We start from the raw sequence: 19,106 nt of genomic DNA, 5'->3' as shown, positions 1-19,106 counted from the left end.
CAGGAGACCCCCCTCTCCATTAGGGCGGGCAAGCCGCACGTGATGTAGACCAGAGACACCCCTCCATTAGGGAAGGTACGCCATAGTCAGTGTAGACAGGAGACCCCCTCTCCTTTAGGGCAGGCAAGCCACACATGGTATAGACTGGAGACCCCCCTCCATTAGGGCAGGCAAGCCATACTCAGTGTAGACCGGAGACCCCCCATTAGGGCAGGCAAGCCACACGCCTTGTAGACAGACGTCGTACCTTCTTTCTTCCTTTGTTCCCCCATGATTGCAGAAGGGGTGACACTTTTAGGACTCCAGTCACGAATTGCTGGCTTTTCCGGTCTGAGTGATTAGAAGAAGCTAAGTCCCTTGGATGTATGTGCCTTGAGGACACCAGGAAAGGCTGGATTCGACCGATGGTCCCACATGCGTCCCAAGCCCGTTTCTCCTGCACTGGCCAACGTCCATCCCCTTGGAGCCCGGCGTGGCTCCCTCCCCGTTGTCTGAGGAGTTCCTCAGGGTCCGCCGAGTGTCCCAGGGTGTGCCCGGGTGCCGGAGCCTCTGTGCCAGGCAGGTCTTGCACCTTCGGGGCTGCGCCTAACCTGTGGCTACCCCAGGGACGGACACTGGACCAGAGGGTGGGAGTTAGGCCGAGCCACGCGGATCCTCCTATTCCGGCGAAGAGCGTTTCGCTTTCATCCTTCCTGCGTGTCTCCCCACGTAGCAGGCTCTGCTGTTTTTCCTTTACCCCGAGTTCACCCCTAACTGCTGCTTGGCTCAGGTCACGCCTAGGAGACAGGAGCGCCACGCACGGTCTTACTTTGCTGTGACTTGCTCACGGGGACACTTGTCGTTTTGTTAGATCACCTTGATGCCAGACAAGCCGGGGAGCTCTCCACCCTGTTTGACGTGGGCGGGATCTTCGGTGAGTCCCTCCCTCCCTGTCGCACGTGGACGGACACTTGGATGGTGGCATTTGAACACCTGCGTCCGTGTTCCCTCTGAGTTGACTTCCTATCGGGAGGAACACGCATTCCCCAAACCGCCAGATCACCCAAGTGGACAGACATATGGCCATCACTCTGGGAGGACAGTCCTGCTCGAGGAGGGACGGGGACGTGGCTAACGGCGAGGGTGGACAGGGACGTGGAGAGGGAGATTATTCTCTCCTCGCTGCCGTCTTGCATATTCCACTCTCTCTCCGAGGGATCTTGCCCCGGGGACCCAAGCACCCCCTCTGCATTGCAGGTGGGATCCTGGCGGGCGTGATCTCAGATCGACTGGAGAAGCGGGCCTCCACCTGTGGCCTGATGCTTCTGCTTGCGGCCCCCACGGTGAGCCGGGCCCCCACCCCACCCCGCCCCCTGCCCCGTCTGGACCCCAAGCCTCCAGGAGCAGCCGCCTCCCCCCCTCCCCCCCACCTGCACACACTGTCACCTCCAGCCCAGGCTCAGCCCCATTCGTGACTCATGGTTTCTGGGGACTGGCCGTGGCCTCAGAACCCCCTCAGCGTGTCCCCCCACTGAGCCTGCCAAGCCTCCTTCCCCAGATGTCTCCCCTGCCCTCTGCATGTTGCTGGGCCACTCTCTTCATTCATCCCTGGCTCCCTTTGGGTGCTCCCTCCCCTGGCCCCGGCCCCTCCCCCACAGGCTCCTGCTCAGCCTCTAGGGTCCCCCACCTCCCCAGGCAGCAGCAACCCTGCCTACGATAGTGCTGGCTTCCACTGCTTTCAACACATTTGGTGACAATGACCTAGGGCAGGTGATCTCCCTTTGTATGCCTGTCTCTATTGTCACAACAATAGTACCGTCACTCATCAGCCTGCACGGCACACACCTGCCCGCCTGCCGCTCGGCTGGGCTGTGTCCGGAACGAGGCCCGGCTGTCCGGCGTCTCAGGGCCTGGATGCTGCCTGACGCAGACCCGCGGAGAACCTCACTGAGAAAACGTCAGTGTGGCCCCGTGGCCCCTGCCTCAGGGCCCCCTCAGCAGGTGCACCTGTTTAGGCAGACGACCCGAGGAGGGGACGGTCGGACTGAGGCGTGGAGCCCAGGGAGAGCTGCCCCAAGCCGTGTGCCCGGCCCTGGGAGCTCAGCGGGAGGCGCCATCAGAGCCCGCGCGTGGGGACAGGGCACCAGGCTTCACAGCGCCTGGCGAGGGCCGCAGGGCCCCCGCTCCTTCTTAGGGGCCCCCTCTCTGGTCGGCTGCCTGAGAACCCCCGGCCCGGGCAGCATCCGGCTATGCACAGTGACCGGTTGTCCCCCTGGTTTCACACCGTTCACAGCTCTACATGTTCTCCACCATCAGCAGAATGGGCCTAGAAGCCACGATAGGTGAGTCCCCACGGCCTTTCTTCTTGTCTTCTGTGTGCGGTTTTCATCCACACGGCTTGATGAAGCAGAGCAACAAATTAGCGTGGAGGCATTCGGCTGGTGTAAACAGAGCCTGTGGGGTGGCCCGGATAGTCCCATGTCCCTCATGGGGGGGCTCCTGCTCCAGGAGCGAGGCCTGCCGTCCGCAGGCTTGAGAACAAGCGCGGGAGAGCACGGGCCACCCGCTCCAGGGCCGCGAGGAGGCCCTCTGAGAAGCCACGTGTCCCCCCGGAAGGCAGAGGCAGGGCTCCACCCCGAGACCTGCACCCCGGCAGGTGAGGACAGGCCAGAGCCCGGCAGGGGCCAGACTCCCAGCTGCCCTCCGCCAGCTGCCTTTCTGAGAGCGGGTGCAGGACTCCGGAGGACGAGTCTTTACTTCCTGCAAGCAGTACCATCAGATATGGCTCTGACACTTGGGAAGTATTTTTTTTAATGTTTATTTATTTATTGTCAGAGGAGAGAGAGAGAGCAGGGACAGAGAGAGAAGGGGGAGAGAGAGAAGGGGGAGAGAATCCCAAGCAGGCTCTGCACTGTCAGCACAGGGCCGGATGAGGGGCTCGAACTCATGAGATCATGACCTGAGCAGAACCGGGCGTTTCACCAACTAAGCCACCCAGTGCCCCTCTTTTTTTTTTTTTTAAGTTTTTAAATTTATTTTGAGAGAGAGCGTGTGTGTGCGCAAGCGGGAGAGGGGCAGAGAGAGAGGGAGAGGATCCCACGCGGGCTCTGCACTGTCAGCACAGAGCCTGACTCAGGGCTCAGTCTCGAAAACTGTGAGATCACGCCCTGAGCCGAAATCAAGAGTCAGATGCTTAACCGGCTGAGCCACCCAGGCGCCCTGGTAAATATTTTTTCTGTTTTAACCAGCCAGCAGTGGTGATCGGGAGGGAGGCAGGCTGTGTGTGATCCCGTTAGAAGTCATCCAGAAGTCAGATTGCTGACACGAGGAGCTGTGGGTTTCCCGTGACCCACTGGTCCAGAAGCTTCTGCACAGAGGAGTGTTACCCAGTAGCTAATTTGGAAAAGTGAGCCTGGAGGACGGTTTAGAAAGCATGCCTTTTAGAAGCAAGCACGTTACCCTGCCCGTGGGAGCTCGGTGGCTCTGGGTGTCCGGGTGTTCCTCGGGGGCAGCCGTCCATAGCTGCGGGCACAGAGAGAGACAGACAGACACCCTCCCACTGCAAAGCAGGCCAAGGCTGGGGTTAGCGCCAGCCGGCACTGACCACAGGGAGCATTCGCACACCCCCGGCACATCCATACTCGGGACACCGGGCCTCTGGTCCCTCCAGGCTGTCAACAGTCACCGCCAGTTGAGGGTCGAGGAAACGGAGCAGCAGGTCCTGTGATTGGGACTTGCAGACGTACCTGGGGCAGGTTTAAAGGAAGAAGCTCACCACGCTGGCCCCAGCAGTGCGGGCCTCCTTCCCAGCACCCGCCCACATCGCGCTCAGGCCAGACCCGTGCGTGACACCAGGGCGCTCACCCCGGGGCTGCCGAGACCGTGGGGGCTCTCCCAGAGGGCACCGTTCCACTGCTGAATCCCTCCTTCTGGTTTCTGGTTCCCACAGCCATGCTGCTGCTCAGCGGGGCCCTGGTCAGCGGGCCGTACGCCCTGATCACGACCGCCGTGTCCGCCGACCTGGTGAGTGGCCGCGGTCTCGGCGCAGGGCGGGGGCAGGTGCTGGTCAGAGATGGTTTCTGTTAGTAAAACGGTGTCTTTGGAGACGGGGCTTTTTGCCCGTGACTGATACCTACATTTCTGAGAGTCTTCTGAAGCAGATACAGGGAGGTGTTGCCCCCGTTCCATCAACGAGGGTGTCGAGCAAGTTTAAGAGGCCCGTCTGAGGCCCGAGGTCAGAAGGCAGCAGTCCGGCTGGCTCGATCCTCTGTGCCGCCCTTGCTTAACCCCGGAGACTGGTGACCATGCACCCCTGAGCCCGCCCCCAGGGCCCAGATCTGAGGTGCACTGGGGTCGGCCCCTCCTTTCGCCTGGCCCCCTGTGCCTGGCCCTCTGCTAGTCTCCGCAGAGCCAATCCGGACGGGGACCTGAGCCCCAGAGGACCTGTTCCAGAGAGGAAGCAAGCCCGCGTTCACGCACGCGGCGAGAAATGCCAGTGCCGTGGAGAGGGGGGAGCCACCTGGGCCTTAGGGTCCATAGGAACAACTCACCTGTCCTTCCTGGAGGGAGAGGGCTGCTGACAAGGTGACCTCGGACTCCTGATCGTGCCCGTAGAGACCCAGTGGGGGAGGGTCACCCTCATGCGCCTGACACGAGGGACATTCCACACTGTCCGTAGCGGGCACCGACACCCGCACCAAGATACAAGATCCTCTTTAAAAAGTCGTTTCTTAAATAAACGGGAGAGAAGAGACAAATCCCCCGCAGAGAAGAGTTTCTGTGGATACCCTGTCCTCCGAGAGGGGAGCGCCCTCTCTGTCCTTAGGTGTGGGCTGTGCACGGTGACGTCATAGCTACGGGGAGGGGCCTGACAGACGGCCCTGCCAGGGGACCAAGGTCAGTGCCAACAGTGACAGGGCACGTGACGGCCTGCACCCTGGACACCTGCTGTGAAGATGTCACTTCACCTCTGAGACCACCCTCCCCAAACCCGCTCCCAGGCTCCTCAGGAGGGAAACATCCCACACACGCCAGCAGAGGGCACTTTGCTGTCGGGGTCAGAACCCAGGAAGGTGGGCCGAATTGCTGGGCAGGAGGAGCCCTGGGAGGCGTGATGGCTGAGAGTCATGTGGTGTCCCACACAGAACGAGGTCAAAGGAGACGTTAGATGAAAGTCCTTGGGTTAGGTAAACATAACGCATCAGTTTTGGGCCCCTGACTGTGGTAGCGACAGCAAGCCATATAAGGCAGTGACCCAGGGAAAGCGGGCACAGGGCACGCGGCCCATGTGCCGTCTTGGCAAAACTAACGGGCACCCAAGACTTTTCTCAAGCAAAACCATAAGCAGCTCCCCAGAAGTGGCCTGTATGCTCGTGGGCAGGATGGCCAGCCTTCTGGGTGTCTGGCCCGGTGAACCCTCCCCCACGGGCCCCTGAGGCCCCTGGAACTTTCCTGCCTCCGGTGACCCTGCTTCTCTTCTGCATTTCTGTCCAGTCCTCGCAGAGTCAGGTCCGGAGCTCACCAGCCACTCGCTCCTTCTCCTGCCATGGCAGGCCCCCCGAGGGCACGGACCCCATGCCCAGGTGGACCCCATGCCCGCCCCCTTCCCCTCCTCTCCCGTATCTGCCTGACACTCACCCTGCCCATCGGCTCAGAGCGCTGTCCTCGGCCCCTCAGGCCCTTCCGCTCCTGGGACAACCAGAGGCCCCATCGGGTCAGCAGAGAGAGGCAGAGGAAGGGCTCTGGGGAGTCCCACCAGGCGGCAGGCCCTCCAACATCAGGCCCCCCTTTGTGCTCCTGCCTGCATGGGGCACAGAAGATGCTGGGAGGGGCCACAGCAGACGAGTAACAGTCATCTGCTCTGTGGGATCAGAGGAAGGACAGAGCAGGGACTCCAGACTCCAGAAAACATGGGTTATGGGTGATTATCGCTTTGTGTCTGTGCTTTATTTATATATTGCTGTGCACACACTCACAAGCATCTGTTTTTACAGGCTTTGGTTTGTGTCATTTTAGGTTTCCAGGCACTTTTTTCCCCAATCAGTTACTTTTCTTTTACTGTCCTCGGTTTGTGCTCCCCCCTCCCCCCAGCCTTGTATGTATTGCTTTTTGAAAACCAAAGCTCCTCTCGGTTTGTCATTTAGGACTTGGTGACCGTCACACTGGTTTCTTGGGTCCTGCCCTCTTCCCCATCCTCCCTGGCATTTGCCATTACCCGGGTTGGGTTTTAGGTACTGCAGAGCCACCGGCACGTGTCACAGAAGGCCCCTCGTGGGAACATGGACGTGGGCGTTGATGCTGGCCCCCCTCCGGGGTAGGGACAAGTCTGTGTCCTTCTTTCCCACGTTGGCAGGTGTGGTGTGCTGAGTAAAATAGTTGCTGATTGAAGAATTCTGAGAGTTCTCTCAACCAGAATGTGTTTGGACAGATATCTCTGATGGTGTCTTACTGTTGAAAACCCTTAAACGTTGTGTATTTTTCCAAAGTAAGTTTGGATCGGACTAGATTTTAGATTTTTCTGATGGAAAACGCCCCGCATTTTGAATTGCTTCGAAAATTGGGTAAATTGTCGTAAGGAGGGGCAGGCTGGTTTCTCACTGATGCGGCTGAGATGGGCCTCACATCTGTTTTTCCCTCTCTTCTAGGGCACGCACAAAAGTCTCAAAGGAAACTCCCATGCCCTCGCCACCGTGACCGCCATCATTGACGGGACCGGGTCTGTAGGTGAGTGGTTATCTTTAGGGCTAAGAAGTTAATTGTGGTCATAGGGGAAACCACATTGTCACATCCTAGTTAACAGATGCCAAGAATTCCAAGGGTCTGGATAATACTAGTATTGGCTGGCCTTTTCGGGGGTTTTTTTGTTGTTGGTTTTTTTTACTGCATGAAACACTCTTTACAGTATTGTTATAATGCTTATTCTATTTTTTTTTTTTTAATTTTTTTTTTCAACGTTTCTTTATTTTTTGGGACAGAGAGAGACAGAGCATGAACGGGGGAGGGACAGAGAGAGAGGGAGACACAGAATCGGAAACAGGCTCCAGGCTCTGAGCCATCAGCCCAGAGCCCGACGCGGGGCTCGAACCCACGGACTGTGAGATCGTGACCTGGCTGAAGTCGGACACTCAACCGACTGAGCCACCCAGGCGCCCCTATAATGCTTATTCTAAAAGAAAGATTATTTTTCAAGAATCCTTCAAAGATTATTTTTAGTTAGGTGGTGTAATGATGCTGATAAAATTATCTTTTTTTTTAATAATCTCAGTTAATTTCACAAAGAGAACTCAATCCAAAATTTCATCCAAATACGTAAGACCTACACAAAGTCTTGACAAAATGGAGAATGTCTCTCTTGTCGTAAAGGTGGTACTTACTTAAAATTAAGTATACTCTGTACTTAAAATTAAAAAATATTAACTTTTAAAATAAAAAATTATTGGGGCGCCTGGCTGGCTCAGTCAGTTAAGCAAACAACTTTGGTTCAGGTCATGATCTCACAGCTCGTGAGTTCGAGCCCCACATCAGGCTCTGTGCTGACAGCTCAGAGCCTGGAGCCTGCTTCAGATTCTGTGTCTCCCTCTCTTTCTCTCTGCCCCTCCCTTGCTCTCTCTCTCTTTCGCACTCAAAAATAAACGTTAAAAAATTTTAAAAATAAATACGTAAAAATAAATAAAAATTACTAATAATTTTTACTAATGGAAAAATATGGTATTTATAATCACTTAAAGTTCAGTTAGTATTTCAGCAAAGGTGTGAATTTATGTTGATAATTTATTGCAAAAACCAACTAAGGGCAATTTGATTAATTTTTTTACCACAGAGTTCAGATCATTGCTGTTGACAAGTTTGGATCATTTAATGAGAAAAGAGGCTCTAACAGTTACCATTAGAGTTACCGTGAAAAACTGATCTTTTCTAAAATGCCCACCTCACAAGCCCATAGGCCGTAGGAACGGTCGAAGGTGCAGGTCATGGGTAGGAGAGTAAGGAGAGCATCCCCACGCTCAGTCTAGGGTCAAGGGCACGCATGTCAGAGCGCCGATTACTGTGACACGACCATGACATCTGAGGTGCATTACGTTACAAAATTTCCACAACCAGATTTTTAAAATTGCAAGTAAAAGAAAGTAATTCCAAAATACGATGTTCAGATCAATTTCAACATTCAGAAGGTTCAGTCCCCGTTCAGAAACAGATAAATGGTATATATTTGTCAATGAGTTAGGACGAATAATAAAGGATCGGCCAGCCTTTTTCAAGCACGAGCAGGTCAAAAGCACATGCGGACCCAGGGGAAGGGGGTGCGGGCGCCGTCTGTCCGCCCTGGTCGGACGCCTCCAGAGGAAACACGGGCACGTGACTGGCTAGAAGTGGTTTCCCTCGTGTGAACGAACGCGTACTCAGCTTTTCACCCAGGCCAGCCGTTGGCACACCGCGGCCTCTGGGCCACTGGCCTCCTGACTTTACCTCTGCCATTTGGAGACGGACAGAATCTGAATTAAATGCACATGGCAGGAAAACTAGTAGGTGCCCAAGCATAAGAGATCGAGGTGTTGGCAGCCTCGTTACAGTTCTGGAAGAGCATTCCGTAGCACGCTCTGGAGGACAGAGGGGCTGCAAGACGCGTGGGTCCTGCGCTCAGAGACGGGCAGGTGCGAACCATGAAGCCTGTTCTTACCCACAAGTCAGAAGGCTGACGGCAGCATTCTTGACCTCTCTCCGCCTTCGTGCAGGGAGCACGCGCTCTGTGATGGCTCCCTGCCAGGGACCCTGCGGCCTCCTGAACGGGCCTGCCCTGCTCCAGGCGCTGCCCTCCTGCGCTGGTCCCTCACTGGATGTGGGAAGCTGACACTCAGGAGCTTGGCTGGTGACGCCCGCGGCCACCCTGGAGGATCCTGGGTCTCATCCTGATGTCATCTGCCGCCCCAGGCACCCGAAGCAGGGGGACTGAGAGAGAGAGGGCAGGCCGGGTGGGGAGGGGCATCTGGGCATCTGGGACGGTCTCGTGGCAGTAAAGCCGAGCTCTTGCCAGACAAAGGCAGCTCAGTAGAAGCACAGTTGCACCTGCCCCCGGGGCCGCCCCTCCGTGTGGCTGTGGGAGGTTTCCCTCCTGGTGGTGCCCGCGGGCATGTGTGCTAGCTGCATAGAAACAGCCGCCGTCCTGTCCTGGGCGCCCACTGCTGTCTCACTATTGCAGAATCTGAAGTCCTCCCCACCACTCTCCACAGCCATACGGCCTCCCTGCGGCTGCTCTCAGACACCAGCGTGTCCCCGTGCGGGGCCTTTGCACGAGCTGTGCCCCGTGCTAGAGGAGCTCCCCTCGGGGAACCTCATGTCTGTGTCCCGCGCCCTGGGAGTCTTTGCTCAGGAATCACACCACCCTTTCAGCGAGACGTCTCGGCCTGTGTGGAACGCGGACCCTCGTCACCCTCACTCTGGAAGGAGGACCCTCGTCACCCGCAGTCAGGGCCCCTCTACCCTGGCGTCTTCTCGCAGCACCTTCCGCCTGTCCCCTCACCCTCCGCCTCAATGGAAGCTGCCCGAGGACAGGAGTCCGCTTCACTCTCTGCCGCACTCTCAGCACGGAGACGGTGCCTGGAGCACAGTAGTCACTCAGTGAACCGGTGGAAAATGAATTGCCTGGCGGCTCCCACACCCAGAATCCCACACGGGGCCGGGCCGCCTCCTGTTGGGGGTGCTGACTTCACAGGGGAGGGGCCGGGTCGGAGAGGCCTGCACGGTTCAGCAGGACAGGGCCGCCCGCCCCTGGGTCACAGGAGCCCCGGTCCCTGCTCCGGCCGCCTTCCCAGGGCCCCCGGCAGCTCGCTTCCCGCAGCAGGTTCTGCTCGTTCTAAGATGCACGGGGCAACGTGGCCGTTGTGAGGGGGCCACGCTTGAGCCTCTGTTGCTCCCCAAAGTCATACCTGCCCCGTATTTGGATCATGGGGTGACTTTGGATTTGCTGGGCAGTGTCCGTGGTCACCCCCGTGGTGTTTAAACCGAGACAGTTCCCCTTCGGGGAACGCGGGACGCGTCCAGGAAACGGGGGGTGCTGTGCCCAGGGCGGTCGTCTGCAGGGCAGCACGGTCTGCCCACGTGGAGCAGGTCCCCCGCTGTCCCCACTGCCATGGCCCGCGAGAGACTTCCCAGGGCCTGGAGGACACGCTCCGCCAGAAGTCGGGACGCTTCTGGGCTGAACTCAGTTCTCGTGAGCCGTGTGACTTGGAACCACCTTCTGTGCCTTCTGTCCCCAGAGGACGGTCCACCAGTCCGTCCAGCTGCCACCGCGAAGCCGTGTCTTGAGGCTAACTTGCAGCTCTGCCAGAAGGGTCAACAGCTCTTCTGTAGCAGACGATGGCAGTTTACACGGACGGAAACGTGACCTAGGTGAAAAACACACCTTTCTTGATTTTCTTCTCAAAACAAGGGGGAGCAGAAGTGCCGAGAGTGGAACGTGTGCATCGGGAGCCCCCAGGAGAGACACCAGGGCACAGCCCTAAGCGCGTTCTCCCCCACAAAGGACGGCCGGGGGCAACCAGACCGGCTCGACCTCGCCGCTAACGGGCGGGGTGCACCGGCCACGGAGCCCTCGTGCCTCAACCCCCACGGCACCTGCAGTGCTGTTCACTCCCGGCCCGCGGGCCCAGGAAGCGGCCGTGGCGGAGCAAGCCGCGTCCCCGCCCTTCTCTCTCCCCCCAAGTGCCGCCCGCTAGACAGAAGAAAGAAAGGCTTGAGTGGAAACGCACACGGTTCAGCAAAAAACCCCGTTCACAGAGCGCTCGCCCTGACGCGTCCACGCCAAGCCGTAAATACTGGTTTGGACGGGGGCAAAGCTCAGCGAATAGTAACTAGGCCGATGTCTTCTCACAGCTCACCGCGGCCCCGTGGTTCCGGTGACACGGTTTATGTGCCTGGTGCGTGCCCAGGGCTTAGAGCCGCCTCCCCGTGGGCCGCGAGCCCTTGTCGTTCCTCTGTGTTTCACACGCAGCGACTGCACGGCGCCCCGAGTTTCCTCCTGCTAAGTTTTATTTTATCAGAGTAACGCTTGATGCAAATGTCGAGGCCAGGTAGCCTCACAAGCCGATTATGACGTGGGACGCGGGTCCCTGTGCCCCCGCCAGCTCCCTCCTCGTAGATGCAGCCTCGTCGGCTCTTCCCTGTGGTCCGAGCTGCGTACGAGCCTACACGCTTCTCCGTCCCTCGGCCCGACACTGCTGTCCTCCTGCGAAGAAGGCCGGGGCTCGGCTCTCACCCCCTCCCCAGCCTCCTCAGTCGACACCGCTCATCGGGTCGCAGCACTCACTCTAGGCCAAGAAGGGAGCTTTTTGTGGTTATGCTTGCCCCGTCAGCCGAGAGGGGCCACCGGCCACAGCGCTCCCACGCCTTGTCCCGCAGCCGCTTCCGCCACGTTCCCACGTCGGACCCGTCTTCCAGCTTCCGTGTCTGCTCCTCTTTAGTGGAGACCTCCAGTGGCTTCCTGAGCAGCAGCCCACGGGAAGCGGGGCTTGAGGGCTGGGAGTCCGTGCAGTCTGGATTCTGCTGCAGCCTGTGGATACGAATCCCGGGCTGAAACGCCTTCTTCAGGATTCCAGTGTCTTGTAGCTTCCATGGTCTCTGTTGAGAAGTCTGTTGTCACCCCTGGCCCAGCCTTTGTTTCTGCCTTCTGCCTGCTTCCCCCCAAAACCTCTGGGCACGCTTCTTTATCTCTGGTGCCTTTCTTTGTCCCCTGTGCCCCGGGCACCCGGGGACTCACCTGCCTGGAGACACGTGCCCTTCCTCACGCATTTCCCTTACCGCTGTCTGTCTTTAAGTCCTGGAAAACTGATTCGTCAGATATTTCTTAACACTTGCGGGCTGATCCTTCCATTTTTCTTTCTTTCCTTTCTTCCTGTCGTTTTCTCTTTTCTCTGCTTTCTCAGAGATGTTCTTGACTTTACTTTCCAGTCTTCATTTTGGTTGTCATCATGTTAACATTCGTTAATTCTTACTTCTTGGATGCAGCGTTTATTAGACTGAATCATGAAGTGTTGATGCTGGTTTTGTGAGAATGTCGTGTGGCTCAACTCCATTTTCTGTCACTTATCTGAAGGTACTACAATTTCCTGGGAATTTTCTCCTCCCCAGTTTGTTTCTTTCCTCCCGGTTCCCCTCCTTCCGACTTGTTTGCTCTCACCTTGGAACTGTCCTCAGACACAGGTGAGCTGTGCTGGCCCTTCGTATATTTGTATTTAAAGATGAGCCACCAAGCACTTGCTAGAAGCCCTTTCCACACGGAATGATGCATCAACCACTGGTCTTCGTGGTCATGGGATCCAACTAGAATCTGGAGGCAGAGACTCCCCAGTGCCCGCCGGGGTGTGGGCCTGCGGCCAGCACTCCCATCATTGTCGGGGAGGGTGGGCACCTGCTCAGTGGAAGTCAAATGTACGTATACGTCCATACTTTATATATATGCATACTTTTCCCCAAACCACTTAGGAGCAAATTGCGGAAGGCTGCCCCTTTACCAGTAACTGTGTATTCAGTGTGCATTCCCTGAAGGCAAAGGATCCCCTGACGTAACCACAGTGCCCCATCATCAACTGAGGAAGTTAACACTGACACAGTCTCAGCATCTACAAACCTTACTCATATTTCCCCAACGACACATCTCCTAACCAAAGCGTATCTGAGATCGTGCATTAGATTCAGATTTCATTAATAAAGTCTTCAATTGGGATCGTTGGATCCAAAGAATGAGCGTGTTAAGGTCAATACATATTTTTAGATTTGCTTCCAGAAACAGGCCGTGCCCGTCGCGTCCTCACCAGGACTGAGCATGAGCGAGCCTTTTCCCCCCACCAGTCTGGGAGGTGGGGATGAGATTGTGCCGTTCAGCGTGTTTTTCTTTAACTGTGAGGGAGGTGTCGAGCACCGTGATGTGTGCTCGCTGGGCCTGGGTGTGTCGGATAGTCGCCTTCCAGCGTTTTCCTCACCCGGCTCCTGTGTGCGCTTGCCCCCCTCCAGGAGCCGCCCTGGGCCCCCTGCTGGCTGGGCTCCTCTCCCCGTCTGGATGGAACAACGTGTTCTACATGTTGATGGTTGCAGACGCCTGTGCCTTACTGGTAAGTCTCTGTGGCTGTCATCCCAACACGGTGACGCTCTTTCCGACGGAAGTGCGGTCCTCAGGAAGGCCTGGCCCGTGACAGACCCTAGCTTTCCCGAGTGCTCGTGATCCGAGACCTTCCTCTTTCTGGTCTGAACGAATGTCAGAGCAGAAGCCGGCCTGTCACTCTGCCGCTTCAGGCAGGATGGTGAGGAGGCAGAGAGCAGGGGCTCCCTGCGTGGGATCCCAGCCCCGTCCTCTGCTGAGAGTGTGCGCCTGGGGCAGGTGACTTGGCCTCTCTGTTCTGCAGCTCCCGCGTTGGTTAAACAGGCATAATAATGGCACCCCGAGACAGGCTCATCGAGGGGACTTGGGGGAGACGGCAGGCCGAAACCCCTGTGCTACGTGGTGACCTCCGTTGCCCCAGTGCTCCTCCTGCGCCCTGCAGCCCCAGGGAAAGCGGCCTGACTCTCGGAGCCCAAAGGGGTGGGAAAGAAGGAGCAGAGGCTGTGGGTGCCGGCCCCCAGCTTCCGTCTGCGGCCCCTGCAGGACAGAGGGGCCCGGGCACCGGTCAGAGGCGGGCCGTGCTCACCCGAGTGGCTAGCCTGCGCTCAACCTGCAGCCGCCCTGCGCACGGGGGTCCCCGACCTGAGGCCACGTGCCTCCTCTCGCTTCCCCAGAAAACCCCCCGAGGTTGATCCCTGTAAGGGTGGGTCGAGGATTTGGAAATCTCAGCTCTGAGAGTTCTGTATTTTCATTCCAGGGCTGTTACACAGCCCCCCATGTCGTAGAGGATCCAGCGCCAGCTTTCAACTCGGGAGCCTGTTAGGTTTTTAAGAGGCTCTTCCTCAAAGCATTTGTTTTTGTAAATGCCTGAGGGCTTTAGTTAAGTCCCAGATCATTTCAACTAAGTGGCCTCGAGACTTCCATCATCATGGCTGGTTAGAGACTGAAGGCTGTCCCTCAGCAATGCGGGGGAACACACATTATGCGTCCTTTTAAGTGCACAGCCAACCCCGTGGAAAGGAAGGGTATCCTCAGGACGGGACCCAGACTGTCGAAGCGGCATAGACAAGTACCCGGGCTAGAGCAGTGGGAATCGGGGGGTGGCTGGTTCTGCCCCCCTGGGGAGCAGAGGTGGGGCTTCAGGCCCGCACGAGTGGGGCAGGAGGCCAGGACCCTCAGTGGCCTGGGCTCCAGTGAGCACGTGGGTCCAAGAGACAAGGCTCTGTGTCCACCTCAGCCTGTTCACCAGGTTGGAGGGGGCTAGTCGTCCCTGAGGATTTTTAGCCACGGACCTGCCTATGGTAAGCTTAGGTTTTTGAACTTAGGTAAATACACATAATGTGCACCCAAAAATTGAGTAGAATTGGCCTGGAACCGTGATACGCCTGGTTCTTGGGCAGAAGCAACCCTAAAACCATTTGCAAGGAGCACACCTCAACCCGCTGCCCGGATCCCCACTGCTAACGCCCGGCAGAGAGGAGCCTGAAATTAGGAAACGGTCCACCGTGACCGAGGTGACAGACGCGACAAACGGCAGAGTCAGACCCCCCAAAATTGCAGATAACATGGTTATCAGACAGACGTAGCAGTACTGAAGACGTCCGGGAAGGACGTGGGTTCACGAGCAAAGAAGGGGAGCCCGTGGAGCACAGAGACAAGGACGTCCCCGGGTACAGCCCAGCACGCGGAAGCCGTGGCCGCCGCCAGGGACGAAGCCCCGAACGGAGCCCCGGGGAGGAATCTAGAGGCGGGGGCCGAGCACAGTCGAAGACGGAACGGCCGGCAGCTTCAGGGCCCAGAAGGCCAAAGGAGAAGGGCGAGCGCACGCGTGCAAACGTGACCGTGAGCGGGCCAGACGGCGCGTGTGGCGCGTCGGAGTTCAGAAAGGACAGAGAACAGGATGTGAGGGTAGTAGCCAGGCAGGTGGCGACCGGAAGCAAGCGGGCCCCGCCGGGCCAGGTGAGACCCAAACGGGACAGCGGGACGAGCCCGCAGGCGGCCTGAGCACCAGCCAGACGTCTTCTCTCCGCGGGTCAACAGGCTGGAACTGTCTGAGGCTGGAACCCAAGTCTGAGGCTGGAACCCCAGCACCCAGCAGGTCAGGTCACCCTGTGGGGTCAGACCTGGGGCCTGCCGGACTCTCAGGGGCACGTGTGCAGAGCCCGGTGGCCATGCTGTCACACCCGGGGGCTGACCCCCGCCGACCCGGGCCAGGGGGCTCCAGGCGTCTGGGCAGGCACTTAGAGCGGGCGGGCCTCCCTGGGCTTGCCCGCAGACACGGCTCTCCGTCACATGCGACAGTGTGACCTCTCTTAAAAAAATTTTTTTTAATCTTTACTTTGGAGAGAGAGAAACAGAGCACGAGCAGGGGAGGGGCAGGCAGAGGGGGAGACACGGAATCCAAAACAGGCCCCAGGCTCCGAGCTGTCAGCACGGAGCCTAATGCGGGGCTCGAACTCATGAACCATGAGATCATGACCTGAGCCGAAGTCGGATGCTTCACTGACCGAGCCGCCCAGGTCCTCCCCCATCCCCCCGACAAGAGTGTGACCTTTGTCCTTCAGGTTCGTTACTACTGTCGGCAGTGTTTCTTGCCACCTTAAACGCTCGTCATTTCCTTCCCTTTTCCCTTCGTGTCCGGGATCTGCTTTGGATGATGGCGGGTCTTCCTGCGAACGCTCAACACGGCACATTCGGCGGGACGTGTGTCGACCAGCTGCCCAGCTCCAGGCGAGCAGGCCCATGCTGGGCTGCTGGAGGCTCACGTTGCCAGGGTCCGCTTGCCCCACAGGAACGTCCCCCTCACCGCCAGCCCCACGCTCGGCCCCTGACACGTTCCCTGCTTTACCCCTGTGACCGTATGCGCACCGATAGAGGGTCAGGCACGGCAGCCGGACCGCGCTTTCTCGGAAGGAGTCACCCCTGTTCTCCTCGCCGGCCACTTCTCTTCGGAGCTCCTGCTTGAACCACGAGCGCTGAAGGCTCCCCTGCTTCCTGGAGCTCTGACCCGAGGCCACGCCGGCCCCCTCTCGGCCCAGTGGTCCCTCCTGGGCCTTGGAAGGGGCCCTCCTGTGGGGCTGGGGTCAGCTTGCAGAAAGACCGGGTCTGCAGCCACAGACACAGGCAGAACCAGTTAGCTGGTGTGGCACCAGGTCACCGGTCTGTCTCCGTAAACGGACCCAGCCCTGTGGGCGCGTACGAGGCAGAACTCTGTCCCTGGTTTACTCCCACGGCGGCGGCGGAGGCTGTGGCGAGGGGCCTGGCGGGGCCCAGCGCTCTCCCAGGAGTTTCCTAAGGAGTTTCCAGAGTTTCCTAAGAAAACGCGGCTGCTCCAAACGTGAGCCTGGTCCGCCTCTGGGTGCTGGGGCCCATGAGATGCTCACCTGGCCTTCAGAGTCCCCCGTGCGGCTCTCCAGGGCCCCCACCGAGAGTCACCGCGATCGTGGGTCACCTGGTCTACATTCTCTTTCCCTAATTTGGGTATTTTATGATTGGACTCGTTTCATTTGCAACGTTGCTTGATCCCGGACGTTTTAGGCTGAAACCTGTCCTCGCCTCCAGGAGCACGGCCTCCGTGCGGCTCACAGGCCCACAGCCCTGCCCTGGGGCCCGGGGCACCCCAGCGCGTGATGTGGGGCCCGCACAGCCGCCCCCAAGTGAGCTTCCGAGAGCACCGATGCAGGGTCCCTGCCGCAGTAACGGCTTCTGTCTTCGGTCTTTGTTCCGGTTGCAGTTACTGATTCGTCTCATTCACAAGGAGCTGAGCTGCCCGGGGTCAGCGGCCGGGGACCAGGTTCTGTAAGTGCCCCCTCCCCTTGCCCCCTGCCACCGGCCAGAGGTCAGAGAGCAGCTCTAGTACGGGCCTGCCTGCCTGCCTTCCACACCTGGCCTCTCCTAAAATGGAAGGAAAAGAAAACCCACCCGCTGTCTTATCATCCCACGTCTGGTTCATGCTGATTTGTCCTTCCCTAATAAATGCCTCGGCGCGGCTGATGGTGGCAATTAATCTCTCCTTGGAAGCTGAGGGAAAACATCAGGGAAATTGCCTTCTGTGTTGTCTTTGAGCTGCGGCTTAGAGACAAGAATAGGAGCCCCCACAGCCAGCCTGCCCCACCCCCCGCCCGCCCCATCTCTGTCCCTCCTCGTCCCCAGGGCTGCGGGTGGGGTGGGGCGGGGCTGCACCCCCCAGGTGGCTCCAGAGGCTCTGGCGGGGGGGGGGGGGGGGGGGGGGGGGGGGGGGGCTGTGTGTCCTTCCTGTGCCATTTCTGGCTGTGTCACCAGCTGCTCCTTTGTCCTCCTCTTCCAGGTTCAAGGAACACTGACCGCCGAGTCCCCTGGAGGGAGGCGGGCCCGTCCTTCACCAACGGTCTGTCAAGGGAAAGTTCAAATAAAGGATCCTGTGTTGGAAAGAATGATTGACCCTTGCCTTTTGCACACACACCTGGAAAAGACACAAAAGCCGCCTTGAGAAGTCCAGCTGCCGTTTTAGGCGAGCCGTGGGGCTCAGCGCCGCGGACAGGAGGCGCGTGGGAAGTGCCCTCACCACAGCGGAGCCGGGGGACACGTGGCTGGGCGGGCGGATCCCCGGCGGGTGGCACTCAGGTCAGCCCGAGTCTCGGGCGCTCCAGCCTAGGACTTTAGAACGGGCGCGTGTCGCGCCGGCAGGGACCTTGATGTCACCTGAACGGGCCGTGTCGGGAACCCGATGCCTCAGTGGGCGCGAGAACGCAGCCAGCACGGAGCCCAGACTCTGGGAGGACAGAAGAAACCCGATGCCGGCTCAGAAACCAGACCTCAGGGCCCTCAGGTCTCCCACAAGACTTGCCGCCACCGCCCCCTGCTCCTCACCGGCCTGGAGAATTGTCCACGAGTGAGCAGCCGCGAGGCCATCGGCCTGCCCGTCGAGGGCCCTGGGAACACCAGGCCCGAACCCCTGGATGAGTCTGCCAGCCGAGCGCCACGGTGGCCGCTGCTGCTGGTCCCTGCGGGGCTCGGGGAGGACGTGGCCGGGGTGGGCGGGCCTGGTGCAGTGAGTCACCGCGACACGCCAGGCGCCTGGAACTGTCTCTAGCCCCGCGGCACCAGCGTGGGGTTATTTAAGATGTGCTGTGTGTTCTAGAAATCCAAGAAAATAAATGGCATTTTGTTATTTATGAAGACGAACTCTGATTGTTTTTGGCCATTTGTCTTCCCAGTTGTTGCCTAGCAGAATACTTGTCTGCTCTTTGAAAGAAAATGGTTTTTTAAAGCTTATTTTGATTTATTTACTTATTTTGAGAGAAAGAGCCCAAAGCAGGCTCCTCGCTGTCAGCGCAGAGCCCAGCACGGGCTCGTTCTCACAAAGCGGGAGATCCCGACCTGAGCCGAAATCAAGGGGCGCCCCGAGAGAAAATGCTTAAAAAAAAGCTCAAGCAGAATGTTGATGACGTCTGCTCACGTTTCCCTCATGTTAAAAAAAAAAAAAAAACTTCCAAACACTGTGCGTTCTTGGTTTTCTCGGGGTTGGACACAGTCCATAGCTCTGCAGCTGGAAGGAGAGGCTGTTGGTGGCAAAGCCAGGGCCGCCCTGCTGGGGGAGGGGCTGAGTCTGGGCAGTTTGCGAATTATGCGAATGCCACCCGGGGAGGAGCAGGGCCGCCCCTGAAACTGCCAGTGCTCGGTGCTCGGTGCTTAGTGCCGGCTCTGAGTTTCTCCCCAACAACAGGCAACAGGCGCCTTCTCCGTCTGCGTGACGGGGGCCGTGTGGTGGCCTCCCCCGTGCCACAGTGCCAAGGGCCACGGCCGGGAATGGCCCCGGCGGAGGCTCCTGCTGCGGGCTCTGTGGAGAAGGGCCAGAGAGACGAGGGGTCTCCTGCGGGCGGTTGTCCTCACCAGACAGGCTTGCTTCGCTCAATAACGAAAGCTGCTTATTACACGTGTAGAAGTTCCCTCCTGCCAGAATAAAACTTGCCCAAGCACCGAGTGGATTGCACAGTGCCTTACACACGGTTCGCTCCGCCCACGGGGTTCTCTTTCCCTCCGGTTCCTTCCGTCTTGT

At 58.4% G+C, this 19,106-nt stretch overlaps 1 protein-coding gene across 12 annotated transcripts in view; it reads left to right on the top strand.

Annotated features, from left to right (window-relative positions):
* SLC37A1 (solute carrier family 37 member 1) overlaps positions 1-18,322 on the top strand; it is a 77,457-nt gene extending 59,135 nt beyond the window's left edge. For 5 of the 12 annotated variants that reach the window (XM_042954603.1, XM_042954604.1, XM_042954602.1 and 2 more), the window contains 7 exons: positions 851-913; positions 1,237-1,322; positions 2,273-2,321; positions 3,929-4,002; positions 6,624-6,702; positions 12,985-13,082; positions 13,374-15,421. In XM_042954603.1, coding sequence (XP_042810537.1) covers positions 851-913; positions 1,237-1,322; positions 2,273-2,321; positions 3,929-4,002; positions 6,624-6,702; positions 12,985-13,082; positions 13,374-13,475 — 551 coding nt within the window. In that variant the 3' untranslated portion in view covers positions 13,476-15,421. The other 7 variants (XM_042954599.1, XM_042954607.1, XM_042954597.1 and 4 more) reach the window with 5 other exon arrangements.
* The last annotated feature ends 784 nt before the right edge of the window (positions 18,323-19,106 follow it).

The sequence above is a fragment of the Panthera leo genome, chromosome C2 (assembly GCF_018350215.1).
Source record: "Panthera leo isolate Ple1 chromosome C2, P.leo_Ple1_pat1.1, whole genome shotgun sequence".
Taxonomy (NCBI): Eukaryota; Metazoa; Chordata; class Mammalia; order Carnivora; family Felidae; genus Panthera; species Panthera leo.
This window is presented reverse-complemented; position numbering and strand designations above follow the sequence as displayed.